General features: G+C 31.0%; 4 protein-coding genes across 5 annotated transcripts in view; 3 read left to right on the plus strand and 1 right to left on the minus strand.

Moving 5' to 3' along the window:
- Nucleotides 1-26,275, plus strand: part of LOC131842897 (zinc finger protein 479-like) — a 220,593-nt gene that overhangs the window by 171,580 nt on the left and 22,738 nt on the right. The gene's annotated exons all lie outside the window — the stretch shown is intronic.
- Nucleotides 236-17,460, plus strand: LOC131842890 (glucose dehydrogenase [FAD, quinone]-like). 2 transcript variants are annotated; one of them, XM_059191457.1, is made up of 8 exons: nt 236-303; nt 8,820-8,899; nt 12,415-13,325; nt 13,541-13,757; nt 14,621-14,825; nt 15,630-15,841; nt 16,522-16,671; nt 17,128-17,460. In XM_059191457.1, the coding sequence occupies exons 3-8, from the start codon at nt 12,439-12,441 to the stop codon at nt 17,326-17,328; spliced, it is 1,872 nt and encodes a 623-aa protein (XP_059047440.1). In that variant the 5' UTR covers nt 236-303; nt 8,820-8,899; nt 12,415-12,438; the 3' UTR covers nt 17,329-17,460. The 2 variants fall into 2 exon arrangements, with proteins under 2 accessions (XP_059047440.1, XP_059047439.1); XM_059191456.1 differs by lacking the exon at nt 236-303 and adding an exon at nt 5,577-5,740.
- LOC131842899 (large ribosomal subunit protein mL51) lies at nt 18,519-20,446 on the minus strand. The gene is made up of 4 exons (XM_059191471.1): nt 20,216-20,446; nt 19,780-19,899; nt 19,189-19,333; nt 18,519-18,749 (listed from the first exon to the last, which is right to left on the minus strand). The coding sequence occupies exons 1-4, from the start codon at nt 20,275-20,277 to the stop codon at nt 18,606-18,608; spliced, it is 471 nt and encodes a 156-aa protein (XP_059047454.1). The 5' UTR covers nt 20,278-20,446; the 3' UTR covers nt 18,519-18,605.
- Nucleotides 20,844-24,337, plus strand: LOC131842892 (zinc finger protein 676-like). The gene is made up of 2 exons (XM_059191459.1): nt 20,844-20,915; nt 21,332-24,337. Exon 2 carries the CDS (start codon nt 21,350-21,352, stop codon nt 22,502-22,504), a length of 1,155 nt encoding a protein of 384 aa, XP_059047442.1. The 5' UTR covers nt 20,844-20,915; nt 21,332-21,349; the 3' UTR covers nt 22,505-24,337.

Here is a 26,275-nt window from a genome sequence, read left to right on the forward strand (position 1 = left end):
GTTCGCCGCTCTGGGCCGCGCTCACCAGCCAACCCCTCGACGAAGATGAGGCTGACGAGGAAGCTGTCGGCGACGACAGCTAACAAGAACTTGACGAGCGTTCCGTTGCTGATATCGGCGAACGCATGAAACTCTTTTTAGATATACCCTTGAGGTTCTGAGTGGTACCATTTTGGAATTAGTGATGTATTTATCATGATAACAAGCGTTTGATCCTTCAAATATGACATTGTTGACATCGAGATAAACTAACTATTTTTACCTTAAACTTCCACAAGACTTCAACTGTTCGACGCTAATTTGGTATGTTAATTTTATTTCTATAATAATTTAACAAATAACTCGTGTTGAACTCAGTTATGTACTGGCTTACTTAGAATTTAACTCTCGTGCAGAAGCAAATTAGATGAACTCCGCAGTACAAAACCATTGGGGAGGAAATTTAGTTGATATTATATATATAGATAATGTACATATCTACATAGTTATTGAAGCTTTAACTTATTACTTTGATGTATGTAGGAGGGTTCCGGGATGCAGAACAATGGAACATGTAGACATACGAGTACGTAGACGACGATATTGAAAATTTAGCACATATTAAAATAATTTATTTAGATAGATAAAAGGAATTTTACCGAATTGAAATCGTATTCAATTGTATTAGTATCTAGTTGTCACCTAATAGAAGGGTAAATATACCCGTTATGAAATGACCAACAATTCATTAGGACATGTTACATCATTAAGGTAAATTAGATACATAATTAAAATAATGCTGCCAATGTACGATTCATATTATTAAGAAAATATCTATTCTTACAGTGTACCTATACTTAAGATGTAACCTTATACAAACTTGTAGAAATTGTATTTTTGTTAACTTAATATAATTGTAATTGAGTATATATCTATACTGAGTTCTTGTAGATATGATATAATATAAAACATTTCTTTAAGTAGAGTTGTACTCAAATTTAAGTCTGGTATTTTAATATATTATTTCTAGTCAATTAACGTAGTCATAGCGAATATACCTGTCAAATGTATCTCCACGCCTCGGTCCTTACGTCCTTATTAATAGAGACCTAGATGTGTAATTGAGAATACCTATTTAATAAATCCCAATAAATGCTTTTCTACATAAACTTTAAAACAATTAAGATAAAAATAAAATCGTAAATACAAAAGTGTTTTTATTCCAAAACTCATATGTAAAGAAAAATAAGTTAAGAATGTTTAATGTCTGTACTCATATTGAGATACACAATTATATGCACAACGGACTAAATGAGAGGCTAAATGCGGAAAATAGAGTCCATATTGTATTATATATTGGAATGCAATCGACGGCTAACTAACAAATCTTATATTTAATGTTTACTTGGGGTTTATCAATCATCACATATGGGCAGCACCTAACTTACATTTTTCTATCACAACGGTGACAAAAATGCGTACGACCAGACGGTAAAGTCTATCGACGCCTGAAGCAACAGGGTCACGTCACTTTCGAATTGTCGACCCTTAAGTAACCTTAATATCCTTCTTGAGAAACCCCATGTAGTCTCTAAGGAAAACCTTGGCAGGGTAGTTAAATCCACGATCTAAGTGTACGCAGGAGGAAGCTCTTCAGAAACCGCTCTGACCAAGAATACATAGGTACCAATTCCCTGACGATAGCGTGCAATGTGATTGTGGGTACGTTAAACACTAAATAATACATCAATCTAATTTACAGTAATAAAACTCATTGTGCAATATCTGACCCAGTTAACAAAAGTTTTCGTACAAAAATCAAATGAAGTGAAATTGTTAATTATTAATTTTATTATTTTATTTTATTTAATTATTTAATATGATTTAATTTAATAACCACCTATTCATTTTATACAGTTATATTATTTTAAACTAAAAAAATTAAAAGATGAATAATCAATCGGCATTTTTATATATATAATAAATTGTTTAAATAAAATTGTCTGCATTAATGCGACATATGTATTCGTAAACTAGAGATGTTTATCTAAACTTCTATTGTAATGTAATGCTTAGTTATTTCTCTACATTTTACTTTCTATTATAATTACTTCATTATGGAATATCTCACCATTCATCAGATACTTCAGGTCAGATAATATTTGATTTATTTATCTATAGTTTCGTAATTGCCATAGATACTGTTATTATTTTATAATAGTCTATTAATAGGTATTGCTATTGAAGCATTACTATTCTTCGCAAAATTTCATTGTTTATATATTATTTTGTGCTAAAAATGGCCAAACACATACGCTCACCTTGACTCCCTTAACAATTCGTGAGTCAAGGTATAGTTTTGAAATAGTATCTCCATATCAACATAATCGACACAAACGCCACGTGATCCGAAAAGATCATTCTCCGGTCAGCTATTAAATAAGTTACGAAACATCGATTGGTCGATACCTACCTACTGTTTAGTTTACTCGTATTATTACACCTTCCAATTATTTCCGATTTGAGCAAATCGCATAAAATTAAGAGGTTTTAATAATATAGAACTAGGAATTCTTTTATATTACAGCAATTACCCGCTTTTTGTCTTTGTTAGTTCTCGTGTTACAATCTGTCTTTGTGACAAATTTAATTAATAACCGTTCAGCCGTTTACTCATTTAAAGGTAAGAAGTAAAAAAAACACACTTCCACATTTGTTATATTATATAGATATTAATCTATATGTGTTAATCTATGTGTTTATTAATCCTGCAATATACACAGGCCGAACAAGACTTGGTCATTCTGTTGTTAAATATGTATGTATATAATGAACTGATGAATTTAACTCTACTACTACTAATAAAAATAGGTTTATTATCTGTTATAATAAATTTTCTGGTTGCTGCATCGGTGGAGCGGGATTGTCCCGATATTCTGGTTTGAGAGTGAGTGTTTAATAATGTGTAAGACGTGAAATAAAGATCACGCTCTACACTTAAACGAGGAAAAACTCTATATCCATACCATTGTAACAGAGCAACCGGTATCTACAACGTGGTAAAAGTACCTGTGCTATATTAACTATACCTATTTATTACTACCGACCAGTCCCGGATTCGCATGAATGCAATTATTTTAGCAATCTCTACTTTTTTCACTAACAGCCTATTTATTCGCTTATAACTGTCGTTTATTATAAGACTAGCTACTTGCCCCTGCTTCGCACGAGCGTACACTGTACATTTATTATTATTATATATATAAACCTTCCTTTTGAATCACTCTATCTATTAAAAAACACCGCTTCAAAATCCTTTGCGTAGTTGTAAAGATACATAGGGGCAGACAGCGACAGAGACTTTGTTTTATACTATGTAATGATATTGAAAGAATATTTAAAATCAGGTAATTATTTTTTGAGTCATCAGTTACAAAAAATTAAATGTTCCTATTTATAAAATTATATAGAGTTATCACGTCGATAAAGTATTATCTAGCTAAAATAGCTATATTGACTCATGGTATAAACTGAAACATTAATAACCTTAACAACATTGCAACATCAATTGAGATTATACGTTCACGGGACTTGTTGACTTTTAAATAACATCACCATATAATTAATGTTTAATGTCAGCTCGCATCATGGCAAATTCATTAGAAATTAACAACGATTGTTTCGTGACCTGACTGAGGGTACAAACATAGTTAGCAATGACGCCCCAATAATTTTCGCTACATATTAATAATCCGGTACTAATAGTCCCGAATGAGGAGAGAGGAGTCTGTTCTCATTCGATCTCTCCACACTCGTGTCGAAGTAAACATTTTCGCTACCATCAAAATTTCAATAGGTAAGATTAGATAATCTGACGTGACTTTGTCCAATAAACTAATTATATCATTAAGTTAGCAAGGTCTTTTATACATATTAACGTATATTGTATACAAAACCTCGCTTCTGCATTCGCTACAATCATTATTAGCAGTGAACACCTCGTTTCGGCAATAACCTAGACCGAAATAGGTCACCATATTATTTTAAGTCCAAATCCCAATGCGCACGATACAAAGTTCATCGCTTGCCATGACCTTACACAGTAGGTGCAGATTTAATTTACAGTACTGAAGGTTTTCAACCTACATTATGTACAATTTTCTGCAGGCCACCTATTTACTATAAATAATTACGTAACACCGAGGTGATAACGTCGACAATGCCGTAGCAATAACGAGAAAAGATGTGTCCGTTCCCACCCGATATTCCCACCTTTGCAAAATAACCTTGCTCGCACAAAGTAACTAGCACGTCTTACATAACAAAACATTGCGGTTTAACATTGAATGATTTCTTCAATAGAATACATCTTAATGTTTATTATTAAAAATTAATTAAAACTAAAATCACAAAATACAGATCTAACAGTTTTCTCTAATCCTAATTACAAGTTTTAGACTTTTTATATTGAAGCTACGCAAAAATAAACATTAACAAAGTCTGTTTTAATTTTATTCTGGCATTGACAATTTTATTGTTAACCATAAAATCGAAACCAACGTAAAATTAAGTTGCAGTAAATGACTTTAATCATTCCAATATAATTTTAATAGAATATGAGTTATCTAGAATGAAAATGGTAATTTAGAATGAAAATTCAATTTTGAACATTAATATTTATAATAACCCCATATACATTAACCATTTACCATCAGATGGGCCGTATGCTTATTTGCCACCATCGTAGTATAAAAAAAATTTAATACAATATTTTGAAGGATACATTTTATTTATATATATACATATTATAAAATAAAGATCCCGCCACATTTGTACGCGATAATCTCAAAAACTACTAAATAGATATTCATGCGGTTTTCATTCATAAAATAAAGATTTCTGAGGAAGGTTTGATGCTCGAAGTTTATATACAAATTGTTAGTGAAATACCAGTGCCAAGACTGTTTCTAATTAGTGACAAAATATCAGAATCACACCATTAACTGCCGGACATTTGTTTGCCATTGAATCAAAAGAAGTTCCGAACTTTCTGATGAAAAAAATATTGTCGGGTTTTATAGAGGTACGTATGAGTGAAATATTGTGTTAATTACACTTGACTCCTTGATGATTCCTTTTTCAGTTGATAATTTTTAGTCCTATATTTATATGTAAATTTTTAATGTGTTTAAACTGTATTATAGTAAACTCAAATCATGAACGTGTATTTTATTTTTAATTTAGTGTTTTTTGTCAATTTATTTATTATTACTGAAATCATTCACATAAAGTTTTCTAACATTACAGCTAGTCATACGTAACATCGAATTAACTATATAAACTGCTTGCATGCTACAAATCTTTCGCATCGCCTCACTCAAACCGCCGCCGCAATCATACACTAAAACAGTCTATACAGTGATAATAAATTCAATAATAATATAAATTTTTCCATAAAACACCATTAGGAAATAAATAACTAATAATGCCCTAAAATTTAATAGTTACTATAAAAATGACAAGGTCAATCGATGTCTCGTACTGCCTTTATATTGCGTGCGGTGGCCCGCGCTCGAGTCCAATTTGATATACACTTTAGTGCGTGCCTCATGACTGCAACTGGAAACGGCTCATTCGATATAATTGAGTGCATAAGATTCAATTATAATTTACCTAAAAATGATGTGTGTACAGTGATTCAAGATATTAGTGATTTTAAAAAATATCAGTGTTAAAGTGTATGCTCTACATTTTTCTGAAGGTAGGTAGTATACTAATGTAATATAATTATAAACAAATTGCGTTCTCGTAAAGATAAGTATATATTAATTTAATCTAATGCTTGGTCACCTCTCATCGTTACCCAATGAACATCCTGATCAACATTTTAAGCTTTAAATACAGAATATCCTTAAAATACATGAAGCGCAAATTATATAACTATTTATCACAATGTATTAATTATTTTATATGTATTGTACTCAAATTATTATAATTTAATGCTATATATGCTTATACGCATACCTTTGTCTGTCTGTGTGTTACCTTTTCACTATCGACATTGATAATTATATAAAAAAAAACGAAACCGCTAGTAACATACCTTAGAATATATACACTATACATTTTATTCAAAATAACCACCCACGACTACCCATGACATAACAGCCTTAACTGTTAGACGTCTCCTAAAAATTAAAAATGTAAACAGAATTTTTTATAGCAGTGCTATGAGGAATTAACAAAACTTACTGTCAAATGGGGTTTCCTTTCGGGTATCGGTTGATTGGTTAAAATTCAAATCTTATTATATTAATTTGTTTGCACTGTTTCATTTGATTCCGTTTAAAACTTTAAGCAATACCGCTTCGTTAGAGCCTTATTAAAGTAATTATTAGAAATACTAATTAATTAATAGTAGAACCACAGAATATAACAGCGCTTCGTAGAACTTATGAAATAAAGTCTTTTCGATTACACAGTAGTTATCTTAAGCATGCCATTTTTTATTTGAATGAAATATTTTCTGGGCTCTGATTACCTCGCTCTGTAATTAATAAATTAATTCGTGATGAATATATATTCGTGAAGAAATTGTATCTTACATATAAAATATCACCTTCATATTTTTTTTATATATTATATTTAATAAATTCCAATTATGCAATATAATATATTTAATGAAATCCTGTACTACCCTTGAACTACCATTCTCAAAAATCAATAAGTTTATTGTTTAACTCGACTGGCATTGTTACGGTACGCCCTGTGGCAGTTTCCACATTTTTGTTTTATTGCTCGATATTACAATATTGTGTATTATACTTATGGGAAATATCAAATATTTTACCGTACATATGAACCTGCGTCGATCTTTGATCATCCCTAGAACAGTACATATTCCTTTATAAAGATAAAGAATGCAAATATCAAACTTCGGTTTGGTATTTACTTGTCTAACAGAATACTTACCTATAGAGATATTTATTATTTACATTTATTTTCCGTTTTTTGTATAAATATGTAAGTATATTGTCATTTCTGTTCTGCTTTTTATTCTTCCCCTATTCTCAACAGGGAAGTAGTGTATAATGGGTAACTAAATGTGATGAAAACTAAACTTGAACTAACATTATCGGGTTCAGTCCAGACGGCCCGTACCGAGGACGAGTTCGATTAGCGCGATGATAGGATGTAGAAACTTATGCGTTATTCGATCGGCCTCATCCCTCTGTTCTTATCGGAAATGTAAGTTTATATATAATAACTATGTACCTTTGATATATAAAATTTTACACGCATAGAAATAAAAGATTAACCAAAAGATACTACGACATTCCCTCGTACTTGGTAATGAAAGATAAACATATGTCCTTATAAAAATAGACCCTATCCTTATATAGGTATTGTGGGTCTCATATTATCTTTATCGCGCTATTGCACGCCGTTGCAGTCTCGTAATGAAATGAAGCAGAAATCCGCAAAGCAAAATGTTTTGTTTATAAGGACGTCATTATTAATTTTTAAACCATACATTAAAACCTACATGAAAGTATTATAATTATACATTAATAATTAATCCCCTGAACATAAAATGAATCAAAGATTAGACTTCACAGGGATATATTATGTTTTTTTTTACTAGAGAGCGCGCGGTTACTTAAGCAATAAACTTACATCACTCTCAAGTTCGAGAGATCAAGGTTACTATTTCAATCTATCTACAATATCGTCACCATGGGACTTATAATAAAACAATCTGCACAGTTTAAAATTGTAATTCTAAAAGTTTCATTATATATGTCTATCTCGAATCATTCCTGGAATATGTAGAGTTTTAACTCTCACGAAGTCTAAGTAACTATATATACAAAGTAACCCAAAAAACACCTTTCCACCCCGGCATTATATTAGAATAAAGCTTTGAGTACTTCAATGCAAAATAGTTTTCCTTATAAGAACAGCTAAATAGTAAAGTGCACCGTTAGTACTACTTGATTTTCAAGACAGATCGCGTGGAGGTCGACCATACACATGTATTGGTGTAAATGGGATGAACAATGTTCATTACACAGAACAGTAAATGTCTGTTGTGTTGTCCATTAACACCAAACCTGCCATTTTATTATATTTATTTATACTTTCAAATCTATATCTGTATATTGTTAGCTATAAATTTAAAAATAATCATATAGCTCTTGGCCGGTTGACGTCACTAACTTTGGTCTACTAAGTTTTAGCTCAGGTCAGGTTACCCTGAAATATTCATGAACTAATTTCAAACAGCGTTCTGCGATAGATGTGCTATACATGAGAGAAACCATCTTCAGGAACTGTTATATTTTTATTACTTCTTTCTATAAATGTAAAATTTTATGACATATATCGTAATTAATATTATTTCATAAATATGATTTTACTTAACTTGCGGAACAAAAGTTTTCAATGCCTATAGACTAGCTAGTAATAAGTAGTAACTTAGTAGGTACACTCATGTAGTTGAGAGAATGTTCAAGCGGGAGGTACTCATGTGCATGATGCTGTGATTATCTATCGTATAGTTAATAGTATAGGGTAGGTATCACATAATTATTAAGCATAGGGGTGATACTTATAAGAAAGGTTTTCTTTATTATAAGTGTCACTCCTATGAATCTTCGTAAGAATCTACGTAGATACCTATTATGTACATAAATAGAGTTTTTACTTTTAAACACTAATATTCTTTTAAGTTTTCATACATTGACCTTCACCAACTTGACACACTTATTCAGAAGTAAAAAAAAAATAATATCCAAGTACTATTAAAAGAGACAATAAGTATATTATTTTATTTGCAGGAATATACAACACTACAATAACAATATAAGCAACACGATTCTTGCTTAATTTGTAAGGAAGAGAAGTGTTGGCAGTGAAGGTGAGCAAAAATTACGTTTCTATACTTACTTAAAATAGCAAGGCGTTATTTAATCTGTGATAACTAACGCATCACTTCTATCATTGTTCCGACACCTTTGAAAATGGGATATTTAACTGATTATTTTTACTCTCTCTCTCTCTCTCTAATAACCACGTTCGTGCAGTTGTTAAACACAATGCCATATTTTTTTACATTCGCAGGTTCGAACCCTGTGCCTATAATAGATACATTTGTATTCATGACTATATCTAAGTTGTTGTTCCTTTATTGGCACAGTATTTGGTCTTCTTCTATGGGGTATTATCGTATGTATTTACATAAAGTATTTATAAATTCTCTTAATATAAAACTATAAATTGTCTAATAAATGTATTTTTTTTTTATTTTTGTCATAATCACTTAAGCTATATGGTATCTACCTACACACAAAATTCTACTGCATTCATCGTGCTTCCATGGTGTTGCAACTATACCCTCAACTTATTTCATAGCTAAGTGCTGACGTTATGACTCTTGAATTATCGCAAAACATGCTTATAAAGAGAAATTCTGAATTTCACAATTCCAACGGCATTTTTATGAAACCAGTGCAATTCCAAACATGGATGGTAATATTACAAAACATACGCAGTACAGACCAACTATCTGCATGTAATCTGCAATTATATTTGAACTATTTAACTTTGTAAATACAATCAGTAAAATTTTATCCAAAACTTGTTAATAAATAGTTAATGCAATAAAGTACAAGAGCTTACATTGTAAAATAATAAATTCGTATATATAAAATTTGTGCAGTACATTTTAAAGAAAACAATTACCTACAGATTTTTGTTATTGATGTTAAAAATAAAAAGTGATTTGAATACAGTTTCGTTAATGTATTGTAACAAAGTTAACGTAACATTTATTACCCTAATGTTAATTGGAAACTGTTTCATTTCAATCGATTCCCATTCAAAAAGCTAAGTTATTTGAAATCATACACGTTATTTTAGAAACGGCATATAAGATGTCGTAGTGCTAATGTTATTAGAAATGCCTGCGCCTATCCAACGCAGCCAGTAGGACAGGTAGTCAGGCAGGATAAGTGTTTACGTAATGCTTGCTTGGTGCTGGTACATCATGGACATGTTACCAGTCCGATTGTCTCACTTTCGAACCGCTGTGATATCTGTTGCAAAATTCCTAACTCGTTTCTGGCAGTGCAACCAGTCTAATAAAACTTATTATTTTAAGACATAACATTTTTTGCGGAATATGTAAATATATTTGTATAGGCATACTTGTAGCCTATTTCTATATACCTAACTATACTCAGGTATTATTAATTGTATATAATATTTATACTAAATTGAACTTATTTTGATTGAATTTTTTGAAATGTACAATATTTTTTAAAGTTCTATATAATTCCGATTGTCAGATAATTTAATAGTACTTTTATAAAGTAAAATACATATATAATGATACTATTACTAATGGTAGTGGGCATTAAGACTATATATATATATATATCACTATATTAATATATTTACAAATATAAGCTTATTCTTATCTTTATATTTTGTTAATTTGCATTTCTTGACAATAATGTATTTTATAGATAAATTAGGTATTCATTTATGTACATGTATAATCCTGTCAATTTAAATAAAACACGGAACTACAGTCACTGTTTTTCGGTGTGTGGATATTAAACCACAATAACATTATTTGATATCTATATACTCCCTTTAGTTTAAAATAAACGTAAATGTCCATCATTTTGTTAGTTACCACCTATATTTGTCTGCGAGCGCTGCAAATTATTTCATTAAAATAATATCCATTAAACGAATCTAATCAGCAAAGCAATATATTGCTAATATGAATATGTCTAAAGTATATATATATCCGTGGTAGGGTATTGAAAAAGACTAGTACTACTAATAAACTATATAGAACACGTTTATTCACTCGGGACTAGCGTATTAGGTATATTATGAATAATTGAAAATAAATATCTCGCATGTACCTGGTTTTAGAAAGAATATAGAATAAGTTAACCTAAATTAAATTTGATCGAAGAAAAAAGTTCAACATTGTAATACCAGCGGAGGAAACAAAAGGGTTCTCTATGTATCAGAATATTTAGCATTCTATTGTTTCCATAAAAAACAAGCATGACATAAACATATATATGTTACAGGTCTGTACATGTATATGTGTACTGCAATATTATGCGGTCACCCAGTGATCCTATCTACCGTCCGCTTTAGGTTCCTATTCACGATTAGGTGTTAATGACTCCCGTACTTATAACGTTAAACCACTGTGAAGGTAATATTGCTACACTAGTCAATTACTACTGAATTCTAATATCTCCGTTATTACGAATGTGAAGGTTTATGAAGATGTTCGGATGTTTGAACAATATTGATGACACTTAACACGCCGACAGATACTGAATTAAAAACTGATAATATATTCCTGTAATATATAATAAGCAATTTTTAAACAAAATAAATGCAGGACACGTATTTTGCATTTATTTTGTTTAAAAATTGCTGGCTGGCATAAAACCTATACCTATATTTTCAAACACGAAAACTTTATTTGTAAAACATGCGTGATTACATAAGGAGATAATATACATATAGAATGAATTTGTCCGACATGTTTTACCTAGGTGGCATACAATGCTATATTTAAATGCTACAATAAAATATTAAATTTAAATGTTAAACAATAATAAAAAAGAATGATGTCATAATAATCAAAAACTATCATATATATGTAATATAAAATTAATACATTTTACAAATTTATCATCTAAAAAGTTTGTATAATCATTTGTCAATCAACATATTTTAATTTATTTTTAAATACATTATTGGCATTTCAAGTATTTAGGTAACTTATTATATATTTTAGGTCCCATACATAATTCAAAAAATATTTTGTAACTACTCTGGTTTAGGTCTGTTCTAACGACCTCCATTTATCTCTATCATATATCCCGTAATCATTCTAAGAGAGTTTGTTTCTTTATCATATACACTATTAACAATAACAAATATCTAACACTCAAAGGAAAATAACAAGAAAAATATTTTTATTGCATATTTTAACATTTAATATCACAGATACTTATAATTAAATAAAGATACTATTTTAACTAAAGTTCACGTCTAAATCCGCAACAATAACGTAACTATTAATAATTCATTTAGCTTTTTTCATATATGGTATATACCTACTTCTAGTTATTGGACCATAAAAATGTAAATGATAGATTTTAATATGTGTTTGGAATAACCATTTAACACATATTTATTTATAGATACCCAAATTACCTACATATTTTGTCACCATTAGATAAATAGTGAGTGAGGTAGTTTAATGACGCAATAACAGATATCAATATTATATTTGTATTTAGAACAATATCTAAAAATAAAAATATCTCTGCAACACGGATTTGCGAGTATCTAGCTAGCTTGATCAATTATATTTTTTTTTTATTTCAGGAATGAGAGACAACCGAAAACAACATGAAATGGTTATCGCTAGGTTGGATATGCGTCTGCATATCTTGGACATATGGTTTAGAAACATCCCAATTATTTGATTTTTGGACAGATTTATTCCGACCATTACCTCACAATCCAAGAGAGGGATTCATTCCTGACTATACGCCCTATGATCAGGAGGAATTTGATTTTATTGTTATCGGAGCAGGGTCGGCCGGTTGCGTTTTAGCAAACCGATTAACTGAAATAAACGAATGGAATGTGCTTCTACTGGAAGCTGGGGGCAATGAAAATTTCTTCTCCGATGTTCCAATTTTTGCCTCGTTTCTGTCTATAACTTCTATGAATTGGGGTTACTCATCGGAACCCCTACAGAATGCATGCAGAGATCTTAGAAGTAACGTTTGTTTCCTACCCAGAGGTAAAGTATTAGGAGGAAGTAGTGTTTTAAACTTTTTAATTTACCAAAGAGGCCATCCTGAAGACTACAATGATTGGGAGCGATTAGGTAACAAAGGATGGAGTTACTTAGACGTGCTTCCATATTTTAAGAAATCAGAAAATATTAGAATAGGTGAACTAATGAATTCCTCTTACCACGGCAAAGGAGGATACTTAGATATTGACTACGCTCCATATAGATCTCCGCTAGAGCAGCCTTTTAAGAAGGCCGGTGAAGAGCTAGGTTTCGAGTGGCGGGATCCAAATGGAGAACAGGTAATCGGTTTTTCTAAACCACAAGCAACTATGAGAAAAGGCAGAAGATGCAGTACTTCCAAAGCATTTCTAGAACCCATTCGTTTCAGGAAAAATTTAAAAGTTTCTAAATATTCTACAGTGGAAAGAATATTAATTGATCCAGTAACTAAAACAGCATACGGAGTGGAATTTACTAAAAGAAACAAAAGGTAAATTATATATACATCTTTATAACTTTCTATAAATTATACAAATGTGTGTATGTATATGTATGTACGTGTTTACATGTTTGCTTTTTGTATACTTTTCAAACAACTAATAGGCAATTAATTGTTTTATTTAGAACCAATAGATTTCGATTAATTCATTGAGTATGTACCTACTTAAATATGTGTTCGTGAGATATGCATATTTTATTATACAGGCGGCAGGTACGAGCTCGCCGGGAGGTAATTTTGGCAGCGGGCACCATAGGCTCCGCCCACTTATTGATGTTGTCTGGTGTGGGCCCTGAAGAGCATCTGAAGGAGTTTAAAATTAATTCCATAGCAAATCTTCCTGTGGGATACAATTTACAAGATCACGTTACGTTCTCCGGTAATGCTTTTATGGTCAATGAAACTAGACTATGCGTGAACGACGTAAGTACCACTTGCCTATAATTTTTTCTCTTAATTTAACAACCTACCAAGCCAATTAATAACTAATTTAATATTTCCGTTATTTGTAAAGCCCTGTGAACTTAACAGAATATATTATACCGTGGCAATAGTAACGGTTTGCCACACTGGAAACTTAAGAAAAGTTTTAAGCCGCGACAGAAACAAATAGGTGAAGTGACTAACTATAGTCATAAATAAATCTACAACGAATATTTACATATAACCTATGTTTGATTAGAGACCGTCAATCTTTTTATTTATATAATTGAAATTGCAAATAAGCTAATAACCATCATCATATATATACCACTCATGTTATTTCAAAGAACAAGAATGGTATGTCTTAATTAAAGCTTTAATTTACCTACTACCACTGAAATTTAACTCCTATATGGTTTCGAGAATGAATTATGCACCCGTCTATGCTAACGATTTACACTGACGGAGCACCAGTGCAAGATGATAAAATAAGCATAAAGTCAGGCCATTTAGCTTATCTAGACAACTATGGCAATTTATCACGATGGTTTCCAGGGAAAACCGCGTGGAGGACAACATGACATGGTACATTGCTAGCAATGGGTTTAGTAGTCCATATTATTAACAATCCCCTTCCTCCAATGGTACCCATTATAATTACTACAGTCAGGTGACTATAGTAATTATAATGTAGGTACATAACCATGCTTAAGGGTAAAAATCGATCGTCCAGTGAAGCTGTATAGGCCAGCTACGGACAACACTATACATATTGTGTGTGTTATCTGTGCAGTCATCTTCTCTTTTACTATACATACATATATGCCTTAATAACAATATTCAGTATGATAATTATTTATTAGATGACAGCGGCATCGCCATTGTCTGCCGCTGCGTATATGGCAGGTCGTGGGCCACTAACCTTACCAGGAGGAGCAGCAGGTCTTGCATTCGCACGCACCAAATACGCCTACGATGATCCTGCGGAAACCCGGCCTGATATAGAGTTAGTAATGGGCGCAGGGTCACTGGCTGGTGACTTATTAGGAATATTAAGATCTCTATTAGGTAAATCAATTTTAATTACATTTACATCCTCAATCTGTTTCCCAATTAAAAGTATAAAAAGCTTAGACATTGATTACATAAATTAAGTGCTGATGAACGTAGTATTATTTGTAGTTGTTGAAGCAATTTGAAGCGCCTACTAGATACTCATTTTTTCAACTTTGCAAATTTAAAAATAAACTACTAGCCCTACAATACGGAACTACTGTTACGTTCTATTATGGTTATATAAATAGTATATACCTCTTTCCTTATTTATTTTTGTTAATAATCATAATTTCAGGTTCTTTCTACATGTTTACTTGAACAATCTTCCTTAAAAAGTTATTATATATTCGTCATGTACCTTCGTGTTCTCTCACCGTGATCATTACATACTATCATTTCAACATAGGTACTTATTTATCATATGTGACGACGTGACACCCTAGGCGATCTTACCACTTACCATCTAGTGGGTTGTCAACTTAAGATGTCAACTCTATCTTGTTTGCATTCTAATTGGGCATATAAACAAACAATATTTTAAAAGTTTGTTATATTTTCATGTGGTTCTGTAATGTATCAATATTCTGTATTCATTGATTATATGTTACAAATATATATATATATATGTATATTTACAAAGCGAAAGTATATAGATTTTATTAGAAAATAATATATTTTATTAACATATATATATAGATTTACTCTATTACTCTACGTATACATTAAGATATATATTTGAATCGTCTATTTAAAACAATCGTCATCTGTAATAACGTATAGTATTACACAAATACCGACATACAAAATACATTTCAGGAATAACCGACAAGTGGTATTCACAAGTTTATGGGAAGATACCATTCTTCATGAGGCAGAGGTCGTTTTCTATAAATCCAGTACTAATTAGGCCACAAAGCGTCGGTAGACTGATGCTAAGAAGTGCAAACCATTCAGTGCATCCGAGAATCTATCCGAATTATCTAGAACATCCCAGTGATATGCGACGCATGATAGAAGGTGTTCGATTGGTAAGTTACTAATTGAATCACTTCGAATTCCCAGTTCATGATACAAATTATACCTACACTATACATATATTGTTGTAATATCTCTAAAATCGAAAATACTGACGTGGTGATTTTTACTTGTGAAGATGACGATGTCGTCATATCAATCAAGTAATAAGTACTATCAAAATACGTATTCTTAGTTAATAATATTTATGTCGGTCTCGGTGGTCTAGCGGTTTAGCACAACGCTTACTTCCGATGGTCGCGAGTTCGATTCCTCGTACGGCACAAATATTTGTATTCATGAGTAGGTATGGTTGTTTGTATCGGGCTGGGTGTATAGTATGTATATATTTACGAAAAAAATATCTATATATTTGTATCAGTTATTTAGTACCCCACAGTAGTATAACACAAGCTTTAGGTAGATTAACTTGGATCTAGATGCCGTTGTATGAATTGTCCTGAGGTGATTATTATCATTTGTAGTATTATATTGACCAAGAGATAATGATTATACAAAAGACGACAATACGAAATATTCTTTAACCAAGACTCTTATAAAAGGCCTAGCGTGGTGACATACCTATATGTTAAAGTTACCTATATTAAATTCCAAGGCCTAAAATTTCATTTAGGTAGTTTATTCTCATACCCATGTCAAAACTAATTCATAAAGATTTAATATCTTTCACCAGACACAAAAAGTGATCGGCACCAAGGCATTCCAGCGTTACCAGACACGATTGCATGATGTTCCTTTTCCAGGCTGCGAAGACTTGAGATTTGATTCTAATAAATACTGGGAATGTGCTATTGCTCAAACATCAATTACATTAGACCACCAGGTAACAGAGATTACATTTCAATTATTATTCTAGTTTTTATTTAAGGGGTGCCGTCAAATTTTACAAGTGTACTAGTACGTGTACGTCGTGTAATACCTATATAGGCACATATATTATACTAGCTGACCCCGCAAACGTTGTTTTGCCATATAAATTTAAATCGCTATTAAAAAATTGCGGTTCATGCTAGAAGGATGAAAATTTATGGTTGTATGTATTTTTCAATCCTAAATAATAACAAAATGAAAATAAAATTTTATGTCGAAAAAGTAAAAGAAAAAATTTAGGGGTGGATATCCATTACCACTTAGGGGTATAAAACATAGATAGTAGCAGATTCTCAGACCTACTGAATATGCATATAAAATTTCATAAAAATCGATCAAGCCGTTTGGAAGGAGTATGGTAACTAACATTGTGACACGAGAATTTTATGTATAAGATATATTTTTTCAGGTTGGTACGTGCAAAATGGGTCCAGCTGGTGACCCATCAGCTGTGGTGTCACCAAGGCTACTTGTTAACGGCGTAAAAGGTCTGAGAATAGCCGATGGCTCCATAATGCCTCGTATTCCGGGTGCACACACTCATGCTGCCATAGTGATGATCGCTGAGAAAGCTTCTGACCTCATTAAAGAAGATTGGGGAAAGTTATAGGATACCGAAATGTTGATTTATATTCGTATCCCTGTAAAGATTAATGGCAAATAATAATGATGGCCTTCTTTCTGTAATAATTAGTAATGTCGCTAACCAAAAAGTATCTTACCAAAGAATTATAAGTATTAGAAATATCTTGAAATATGATGATTTCTGTGTAAGATATAAATTTAATCTCTTTTATATATGTAGTATTTAATATTATTATTCAATACACATATTCGTAAATCTGTTCATCATTCTTTCATATTTTTTCGCTGACAAAACCATGTTACAACCGCTAACCCGTAATATTACCTACCTACCTACTTAGTATTCTAATTTAATACCTGACTTCCCTTCCATAAGACTATAAAAAAAAACGGAGATTCTCAATTCGAAGATAATTTTTGTTGTGTGTAAATATGTTATATCTATCGATACAGAGCCAGTATTAATAAATAACTCTAAATATATATACAGAATATTGTAAAATACAAATTGGTGAAGCGGCTGCCACAATATTCATACCTGCTTCTGCGGCAAAGATGTGCGTGCAGCAATATAATTAATATTTCATAATATGAAATACAATGAATATACCAACCTAATTATAATAACTTAGTTTGTAGTTACAAATTTCTTTGAAAACAATCTTAAGAATATCTACAAATATAGCACATAATATATCTACATTGAAGGCAAGCCACGAAACTAATTTGAACTATTGGCCCCATTGCTAACAATACACCGTTTATGATAGATCTCAATTGCTATTTCCTATGGGAACCAATATGCTAAATACTCAGTGAATACACCACTAAGACGTCACTCTCTATAGAAAGCCTCATAAGACAGTAAACAATGTAATAATTAAAATCACAATATTTGATAATAAAATAAAGTATGCAGACATTTTTTGAAAAATATTTAAGATGAATTAAACAATGTTCAAAGTTTGATTTGTTATTTATTACTATACCCACGGATTAATAAAATGAAATTTTTATTTACTGGTTAATGTTAACTCTGACCCACTTCGAAGTTATTCTTACACCTTAGTTAGTCCATCTGACTGTGAATGGGAGAAATAATACTGATCAAGAAGTATATAACAAAATTGCATTTTTCCACTTTTGCACAAAAAGTTAAAATAAGTTTATTCACATTTGTGATTGAATGTTGCATCTTTGTAATAAAAGAATATCTATAAAGTAAGATTTATATATTTACATAAATACCTAATACTATTTTACATGTTCTACCTAAATTAAACAGTAACATTCATAACTTATTTAAATTGGTGATGGTCCTGTCTTCGTTTTTCTATTTAGTTTTCTATAAAGATAACCAATTCTTTTCTCTATTTGTTTCCATTTTGTTGGCCGAACAACAGGAGAAGCAGTCTTTGCCCACAATTTCTTTTTTCTTAGTAGGATCTTTAAAAAAAATACATGGTACATAACACACTAAATTATTGCAAAAATCTCATCAATTTAAATCTCTATCTCGTAGAAATAAGCTCTAAGAACAAACTAAGATAATATATAAGTTGCAAAGCTTAGGCACATAAGATTGGTGCAAGTGCTCACTAAAGTATATTAATATAATCTCGAACTGATCGGGATTTACTGTATGTGATACATTTTTTTCAATACTAGCAACTCGCACTGGCTTTGCATGGCTGCATTACAAAACTTTTCATTTCTCTGCTTTTCTACACTGTATTATGCAATATTTATACATATAAATATGCCTCTTTAAATACTATATTACTATATTGCTGAAAACTTCATTAAAATCCATTATGTAATTTAAATGATCTAAGTGTAGAGATAAAGGTGGTGATTTTATTTTATGCTGTGAAAGGATACTTACCTGATATTCATTACCAGTCACACCCCTAATCCAAGAGGGAATATTATAAAGGGTTTTTACAGGGTGAATATTACCAGGCCCAAGTATGTCGATGTAATCATTTTGACCAAATAAGGCCTTACGTTCTGTCCAAGCATTTGCAGGTCTAAAACAAATCATATCAATAAGTATAGACAGATGTTTGTGGATATGCCACATGTCCATCTTTGAACATATAAATAAAAACTAAATACAAAACAATACTTTAATATCATTATTCATGCACTATTTTACCTCCTTAGTTTGAAAAGAAAAATAAAATATATATAATGCTTATGCAGAGTCAACTCACTATAAAACAAAAGTGGAAATAATTTATTTATTTCCACTATATGCTACAAAATAAAGCAATGTGAAACACCTAGTTTACCACTAGTTACTACCACCACTTAGTTTATCAGATATATTGTTACCTAAGGCATTTTTATTGTTTACCTGTTTAAGTACATTAATCTATTTTTGTAAACATCAGCCAATATAAGAACAAACATAGGCAATGCTTACTCTACAAAATAGCAACTGGAATACTGAAAAGAAAATGAGGATTCATACCTGTACTCTGGCATTGGTAAAGCTTTTCCTTCAGATCTAGGCAACAATCCTCCAGACCATAACTTTTCTTCATAGCCGTGCCTTCTTACCAAACGTGTTTTGTCAGCATGATATCTCGTCCTACAAATAAAATTGTACAATATGAGAAAAAGAAATGTTTAGTAACGTATAGTATAGTAGTAGTTAACAATGTACCATAACAAGTCAACCTCCCAGCGGTTCCCACTGGAAAGCATTGTTAATTGGTGCTGAATTGTATGTTAGAATGAGCTAACCGAATGGACCTATCATAAGCTAAGCTTGCCTATCATGCTCTACTGATACTCCGCCGATATATCTACATTTATCACAGGCGTGGACACCAATCAATTATCATCAGTTTGAAACAATATATAATCGCCTATAAAGTTAAATATATATTTTGATTATAACTAACCTAACTGCGGTTACAGTTGGTCTCCAAAAGGTTTTCAAAATATTTGTAGCGAAACTCGTCATTATAAATAATATAATTTACAATTAAAAAACGAAGGTACCAATCAATGGGCACCCTCAGGAAACCTATAAACTAGTTCTTATCTATAATTAACAAATTAAAATAAGAATTCTACTTAAGTAGTCAATGCAAGGCTCTTATTTGGTTTTTTTTTAAATGTTTCTGAAGTATACAGCGTAGACTACACATAGCTATTTTTTTTTTAATATTCGTCCATTCCCTTCTACACATAGCTAATTGTAACTAATTCTCTGCTAAGTCCACAGAGTATTTAGAGAACTACGTGCTGTAGTAAGAACTTGGAAATATAAAAATAACTAAGGACATTATATACACTTATATAGCAACTAAACGTAATAAAAAAAATAAAATTTCAAACTCATTAGTAACTGCATAAGTCGGAATGCGATTTACATAATTATATTGTTAATATTAACATTAACGTATATTTATAATGTATCTTTTAAAGTATAATAAATCTAAGCTCCAGTCATGTAATAAGTAACGTGTAGTCAATGACTGGACTCCAGTCACAAAGAATTTATAAAAAAAATATTTAAAAAATCAACATCAACTATACAAAATGGCCGATCATCTTTAAAATAATTTTCTAATTTTTTATAGTTAATGTTCTTCTAGAGTACGTATTGTAATATATAATTTACCTTACTTTCTTAGATTATATAGTACGAAGACAATGCTTTATGATATTTTGTATCGTTAGTTTGTTTTACATTAGTTCAATAACAACGCGCCTATTCTTGTTGGTTCAGCCTTGTTGATAAATAAACTTTATACGATTAGCTATTCAAAAAATTCTAAATCGTAAGAATATTGTATTCTAATCTCTTTTGATGACAATATTTTATTTTTAGTCCACAATGCAATTTGAACTAATCTTATATTCAAGTTTTACTACAACTTGGGCGCGTAACTGCGTTGTTTGTTTACTTTTCTTGTTATTACGTTCTCTTTATGTAGTCAAATACGTAATGATATATCTATTCATTTTATGTTTCAATACAACTTTAAAAATATATACTTATACTTTTTCAGATTATAATATATAGAAACATGTCCAAAAGAGATCAAAGTGATAGAAATGAAAGGAAATTGGAGTCGAGCGACTATGAAAACTTAATATCACAGCATAGCATATTTGAATCAACAAGGTCTAAACATCAGGAATTGCCCAGTTTTCCAGGATTCACAAATGCTGAAACACAAACAAAACCTAGTGATATTAAAGGACAAACACAAGGAGGCCTAGGAGCGTGGCATTATAACCCCTGGTGGATGCTTGCAAGCACTTCACGGAATATTCCATCTCAAGAGGAGTATCCCGATAACAGTGAGCAAACAAAAGTGAAACAGGAACCATCAGGTGCTGGTACACCAGACAGGGACCCTTTGCATACTGAATTAGAACATTTTCCCACAGAAACAGCCACACCTCCAGTAGGACTAGATTCATTCTGCGATGATTGCTCAGATCCATTCTGTGACTCCAGTGCTGCTATATGCAGAAAACTTTTCCATTGTCCTCATTGTAGAAAGAGCTATCCCACTATCCTTGAATTTAATACACATTTGACAGGTGTGCATCCAACACAAAAACCATTCAGATGTCAAATTTGCTTAGAGCCTTTTCACAAGAAGTCACATCTACGCAGACATCTCGATGCTAATCACACACGTAAAGATGTAAACAAATGTTCTGTGTGTTCAAAATACATAAAAGACAAGAGTAATCTTCGTAAACACATGCAGGTACACACTGGGCGTGTACCACAGAAACAATTCAAATGTGATTTATGTAACAACAAGCGTTATATGTCCCTAGATAGACTCAATAACCACAAAGTTGTTTGCACAGGAGAGAAGATATTAAAATATTGTGACATGTGCACTAAAGTATTTGACAATTCAAGATCACTAAATAGTCACAAAAAGGTTCATGCTAGGGAATTGAAATGTGAAAACTGCGGTGAGCAACTCCGTTCATTGGAACAATTTTCAAATCATAAAATGATTTGTCAGGGAACAATACCGGAAGCAAGCGGAAGTCATGCTAGTACAGTGGCTGCTGCCGGTTCATCTATGAATAGATGTTGTACTCAACCAGGCCTTTGTGAACATGATAAACCGGCCTACCTTAACATACCCGGCTATGCTACAAATAGAGTACTTGATGCTACACTATCATCTTTAAAATCAGAGTTAAATTGATGACATGTGTTAGAGAGCTTTTACAGACAAAGTTAAATTGTAACTTTCATTTGTTTACAATATTACCAAATAGATAATGACCGTAATAATTTTCACAATTGAGAATTTCACAAGACTGATGCAAATATCCCGCCTCACGACTTGCTTTATTATTACCATTTAAATTTAGAGTTTAGTTAGTAGATTAATACAGTAGAATAAGCATTATAACTATTTACAGCATATGCAATTTCATGGATTAATTTTTCCAATATAAGTCTTATTATCTTACATTGGAAGAACTAAAAACTGTTACTTTTGTAGGCCTTGCCCATGTAGTTGAATATGCTGAAGTTGTTATTTGCCTTTAATTCTATAACTTAAAACAATCTGTTCCAGGAACAGTTTTATTAATTGTTAAAAACCAAACCTGACTTACATTTCTTGATTTGTGACATGACACAGATACATATATTTTATTTGAATGCCTTGACTGATTTAGAGTAATATTTATGTGCAGTATTACAACTTTTTTTTTATTTTTCTATTTTTGAAGAAATGTTAAAGCTACATTATTTTTATAATTTCTAGGTAATATGTTAGGTTACTTAAGTTTGTAATAGTCTAATGGTAAGCAGTCAGTGGAGACTGTACCAAGAGCAGATTCTATTTTCCAGTGCTCTTAAGTACTTTCTACTCCAAAGACTATTTTAATTAATATAATTTCATTTGCATACTAAGTATTTCGAATACTAACTAAAGACAAGTTTTGTTATATATTGTATTTCATAACATTTTTAGGTAAAGAAGTAAGTGAAGTTATTAAAGTGCAATCAACCATTGGCAAAGCCTTGAGCATGTTGTGGTTATGGGAAATAATTGTTGTGTTCTCTTTACCCATAATATTTATTCAAGTGTTATACACTGAAAATTTTTTGCTGCAATTTATAGAATTATATAAGTGTAATGTTTATTGAATATTAAGTATCGTAGTATATTCATCTTAAGTATAAGGAATGAGGCTATATTCAAAGTTATTACGCCTTTTTATTCTATTACCTAACAGTTATATATGCTCAGATTTTTTTCTGAGTATGTAGGTATACATTATAATCTTATTTCTAATTTTATTTATTTTATACATGTTATTTAAAAGAAAGAGTACTTTTATTTGGAGGCTTTTTATTGATCATTGTTGCTATTTACAATTGTTTTCGACTCCTATAACCTGATTTATTTTTATATAAATAGATTTAAGTATAATAGTTTGTAGTATATTTTTAGAAATTTCTTGGACTTGTGCTTTCATTGCAACCAAAAAGTATGATCTTATTCAGATGATATTTCTGTTTATTTTAATAGATTCATAATTTAAATATCCCACCTTTTTGATCAAGAATAATTTTTATCTAATGATGAGTAAATAGAATCAAGTATAATGGCAAGTTAATGTGTTGCAAGGCATGATCCACCATATTGTTATTACTTATATTTATCATAAAAATTAGACAATATACATAATAGATTGTTAGGAATAACATAATTTATTATTATTTTTAAAATGAGAGATAGTATCTATCATTATTCGTATTTTTTATACTTGATTAATTTTAAACAAAACTATATTACATGATGTATTTATATTTTGTGCACATAATATGAAACATTTTGTTAATTCGATTATATTAGCATTTAGATAAACCTCGAAATTTACTTTTTATTAAATTTTATATTGCCCTTACTAGCAAAGTTCTTTATATATTTTTAATGACAAGACTGAACCCCGAAATACATTATAAAGAATTATGAAGCAAAATTAATTGATTGTGTGCGTAGCTGTGCATCCAAACATATATATTATACATGTCTATCAGTGCATGACAATAACCTTCCAGTCTTGTCATTATTTTAAAATGAGGAGGAAGTATGTGCCCTTATTGAATATACACTATTGAAGCCGCTATTTATTAGGAATTCATTAACGTTATTTTAAGAAAGTCATTGCAAATAAGTACGCATATTTTCCATATGCAGGTCGGGGGCGAAAAGGGTAAATTTTATTTATGAGAATATATTTTACATGCATACGTTTATTGTATTAATATTAGTTATATTTATACCAACTGATAGATGAGAAAAAGTAAATGCAAGTTAAATTTATTATGAACTTATGAAATCTTAAATTGTATTGTTACTATGCCTATCAGCTGCCTAAACATTACTTGTAAATGAATATATTGGTAAACTAGGATTCTGCTACTGTAGAGATGGATCAAAACATCAGCGTCCACCTAGTTAAACAAACTACCAATATATTCTTGATATTTAGAGTAGCAGTTTATCATGCCTGACGAGAAAAAAGGACTAGGATCTCCAAATAGCCCCAAAAAATTTTCAGGAGAAAAAATATAAGAAGTCGGTTAGTTGTTGCTATGCTTTATACCACTTAACATCATTGTAGTACCCATTTTGATTAATTTGCCCATATTTAAATTCAGCGTTTTAGTATGTACAAATATAAGACATCGTTAAGTTTGAGTGATCTAACCGCGCTTCATTTATCTGGTACATTGGGCCTAACATTTTCTTCTCGTCCGAACTATGATATTATCATTGAATTAATAAATAATGTGAACTTGTAAGAAAAAATATGTTTTTTCATATTATTTTGTAACGATACATTTACACGGGTATTTTTTGAGCAACAGTTCCCTGAAGCAGTTTCCAGAAATAGTTGAACTTCATTATTGGTGAAATTGTCTCACCAGCAATGTTGAAGTATATTCTTGGAATTGTATCAAACTACTTTATGTTATAATAAGATCATTTAGAAAATTGCCCATAATTGTGTAATTTAAATTGACCGTCTAAAAAATTTCATAGTCATTCCATTGGGTTTAGAAAACAAAAACTGCTAACTTCACTCCTATTTATATTTTATAAGTTCAATGTATAACAATTCTGTGAATATAGCTATCACAGTTCTATACGTACATATGTTATAGTTCCATGAAATTTACCCAATTGAATGAAACTGACCCTTTGTTGAATTTACTGTGTATAAGTATAATTTTACTGTATTACTTATTTACTGACACCTACCTAATTAAATAGCTTAAGATCAGATTCCATTTTGCAAGAAAACTTTGTAGGCAATTAGTACAAACAAACATATTTTCTTAAATACATATTCCATCAACGCATCTGCCTGTCAGATCAACACAAAAATTGATCTAGTTATAGTCCGTAATTTTCGTGTGTCGTGTCAGACATAAAGATCTTGTGTATAAGAAAGGATAACGAGACGCACCGGGTTGTATTTTGTATATTTTCTTCCTGGTACCCAAACTATGATCATCAGTACGGGGTCCCACTAAGGAACGCCATGCACGAACTTAACGGACTATACCTGCAAATCCTCTGTGTAGTAATTTAGCATGGTGTGTAATTTTTAAAGTCTAGGATTAAGAAAAAATGTGTTCATATGAATTTAGTTAATAGAATATAGTTTATCTATTAGTGCTATAGACTGTAAAACAGTAAGTTTATTATTTTCTGCTCTATTTATATACAAAATTTTCTACAGAAACGAAATATACAATCCTTCCAATTTATTTTATTGCGTCTAATAAATGCCAGTTTTGGTGCCTACTCGGTGAAATTTGTGAGAATTATCAACTGTTTACCTACACTTAGTTCTTTGCTCGGCCTAACCCACAACCCACTCGAACTATAATAATCTTTAATTGACCATTCATCACAAAAGGTATACCAAGTCGAAAGTCAGTGATA

This window comes from Achroia grisella, unplaced genomic scaffold, assembly GCF_030625045.1.
Source record: "Achroia grisella isolate CSIRO2021 unplaced genomic scaffold, CSIRO_AGI_Agris_v1 utg2671, whole genome shotgun sequence".
Taxonomy (NCBI): Eukaryota; Metazoa; Arthropoda; class Insecta; order Lepidoptera; family Pyralidae; genus Achroia; species Achroia grisella.

Bases quoted from the DNA above. Each gene is read 5' to 3' on its own strand.
- LOC131842890 (XM_059191457.1), top strand. From the start codon at position 12,439: ATGAAATGGTTATCGCTAGGTTGGATATGCGTCTGCATATCTTGGACA. The intron at 13,758-14,620 runs GTAAGTACCACT...ATTATTTATTAG, and splicing joins CTAGACTATGCGTGAACGAC to ATGACAGCGGCATCGCCATT. The intron at 16,672-17,127 runs GTAACAGAGATT...ATATTTTTTCAG, and splicing joins CAATTACATTAGACCACCAG to GTTGGTACGTGCAAAATGGG.
- LOC131842899 (XM_059191471.1), bottom strand. From the start codon at position 20,277: ATGACGAGTTTCGCTACAAATATTTTGAAAACCTTTTGGAGACCAACT. The intron at 19,900-20,215 runs GTTAGTTATAAT...TTTTATTTGTAG, and splicing joins CCAACTGTAACCGCAGTTAG to GACGAGATATCATGCTGACA. The intron at 19,334-19,779 runs GTATGAATCCTC...GATTTGTTTTAG, and splicing joins TTACCAATGCCAGAGTACAG to ACCTGCAAATGCTTGGACAG.
- LOC131842892 (XM_059191459.1), top strand. From the start codon at position 21,350: ATGTCCAAAAGAGATCAAAGTGATAGAAATGAAAGGAAATTGGAGTCG.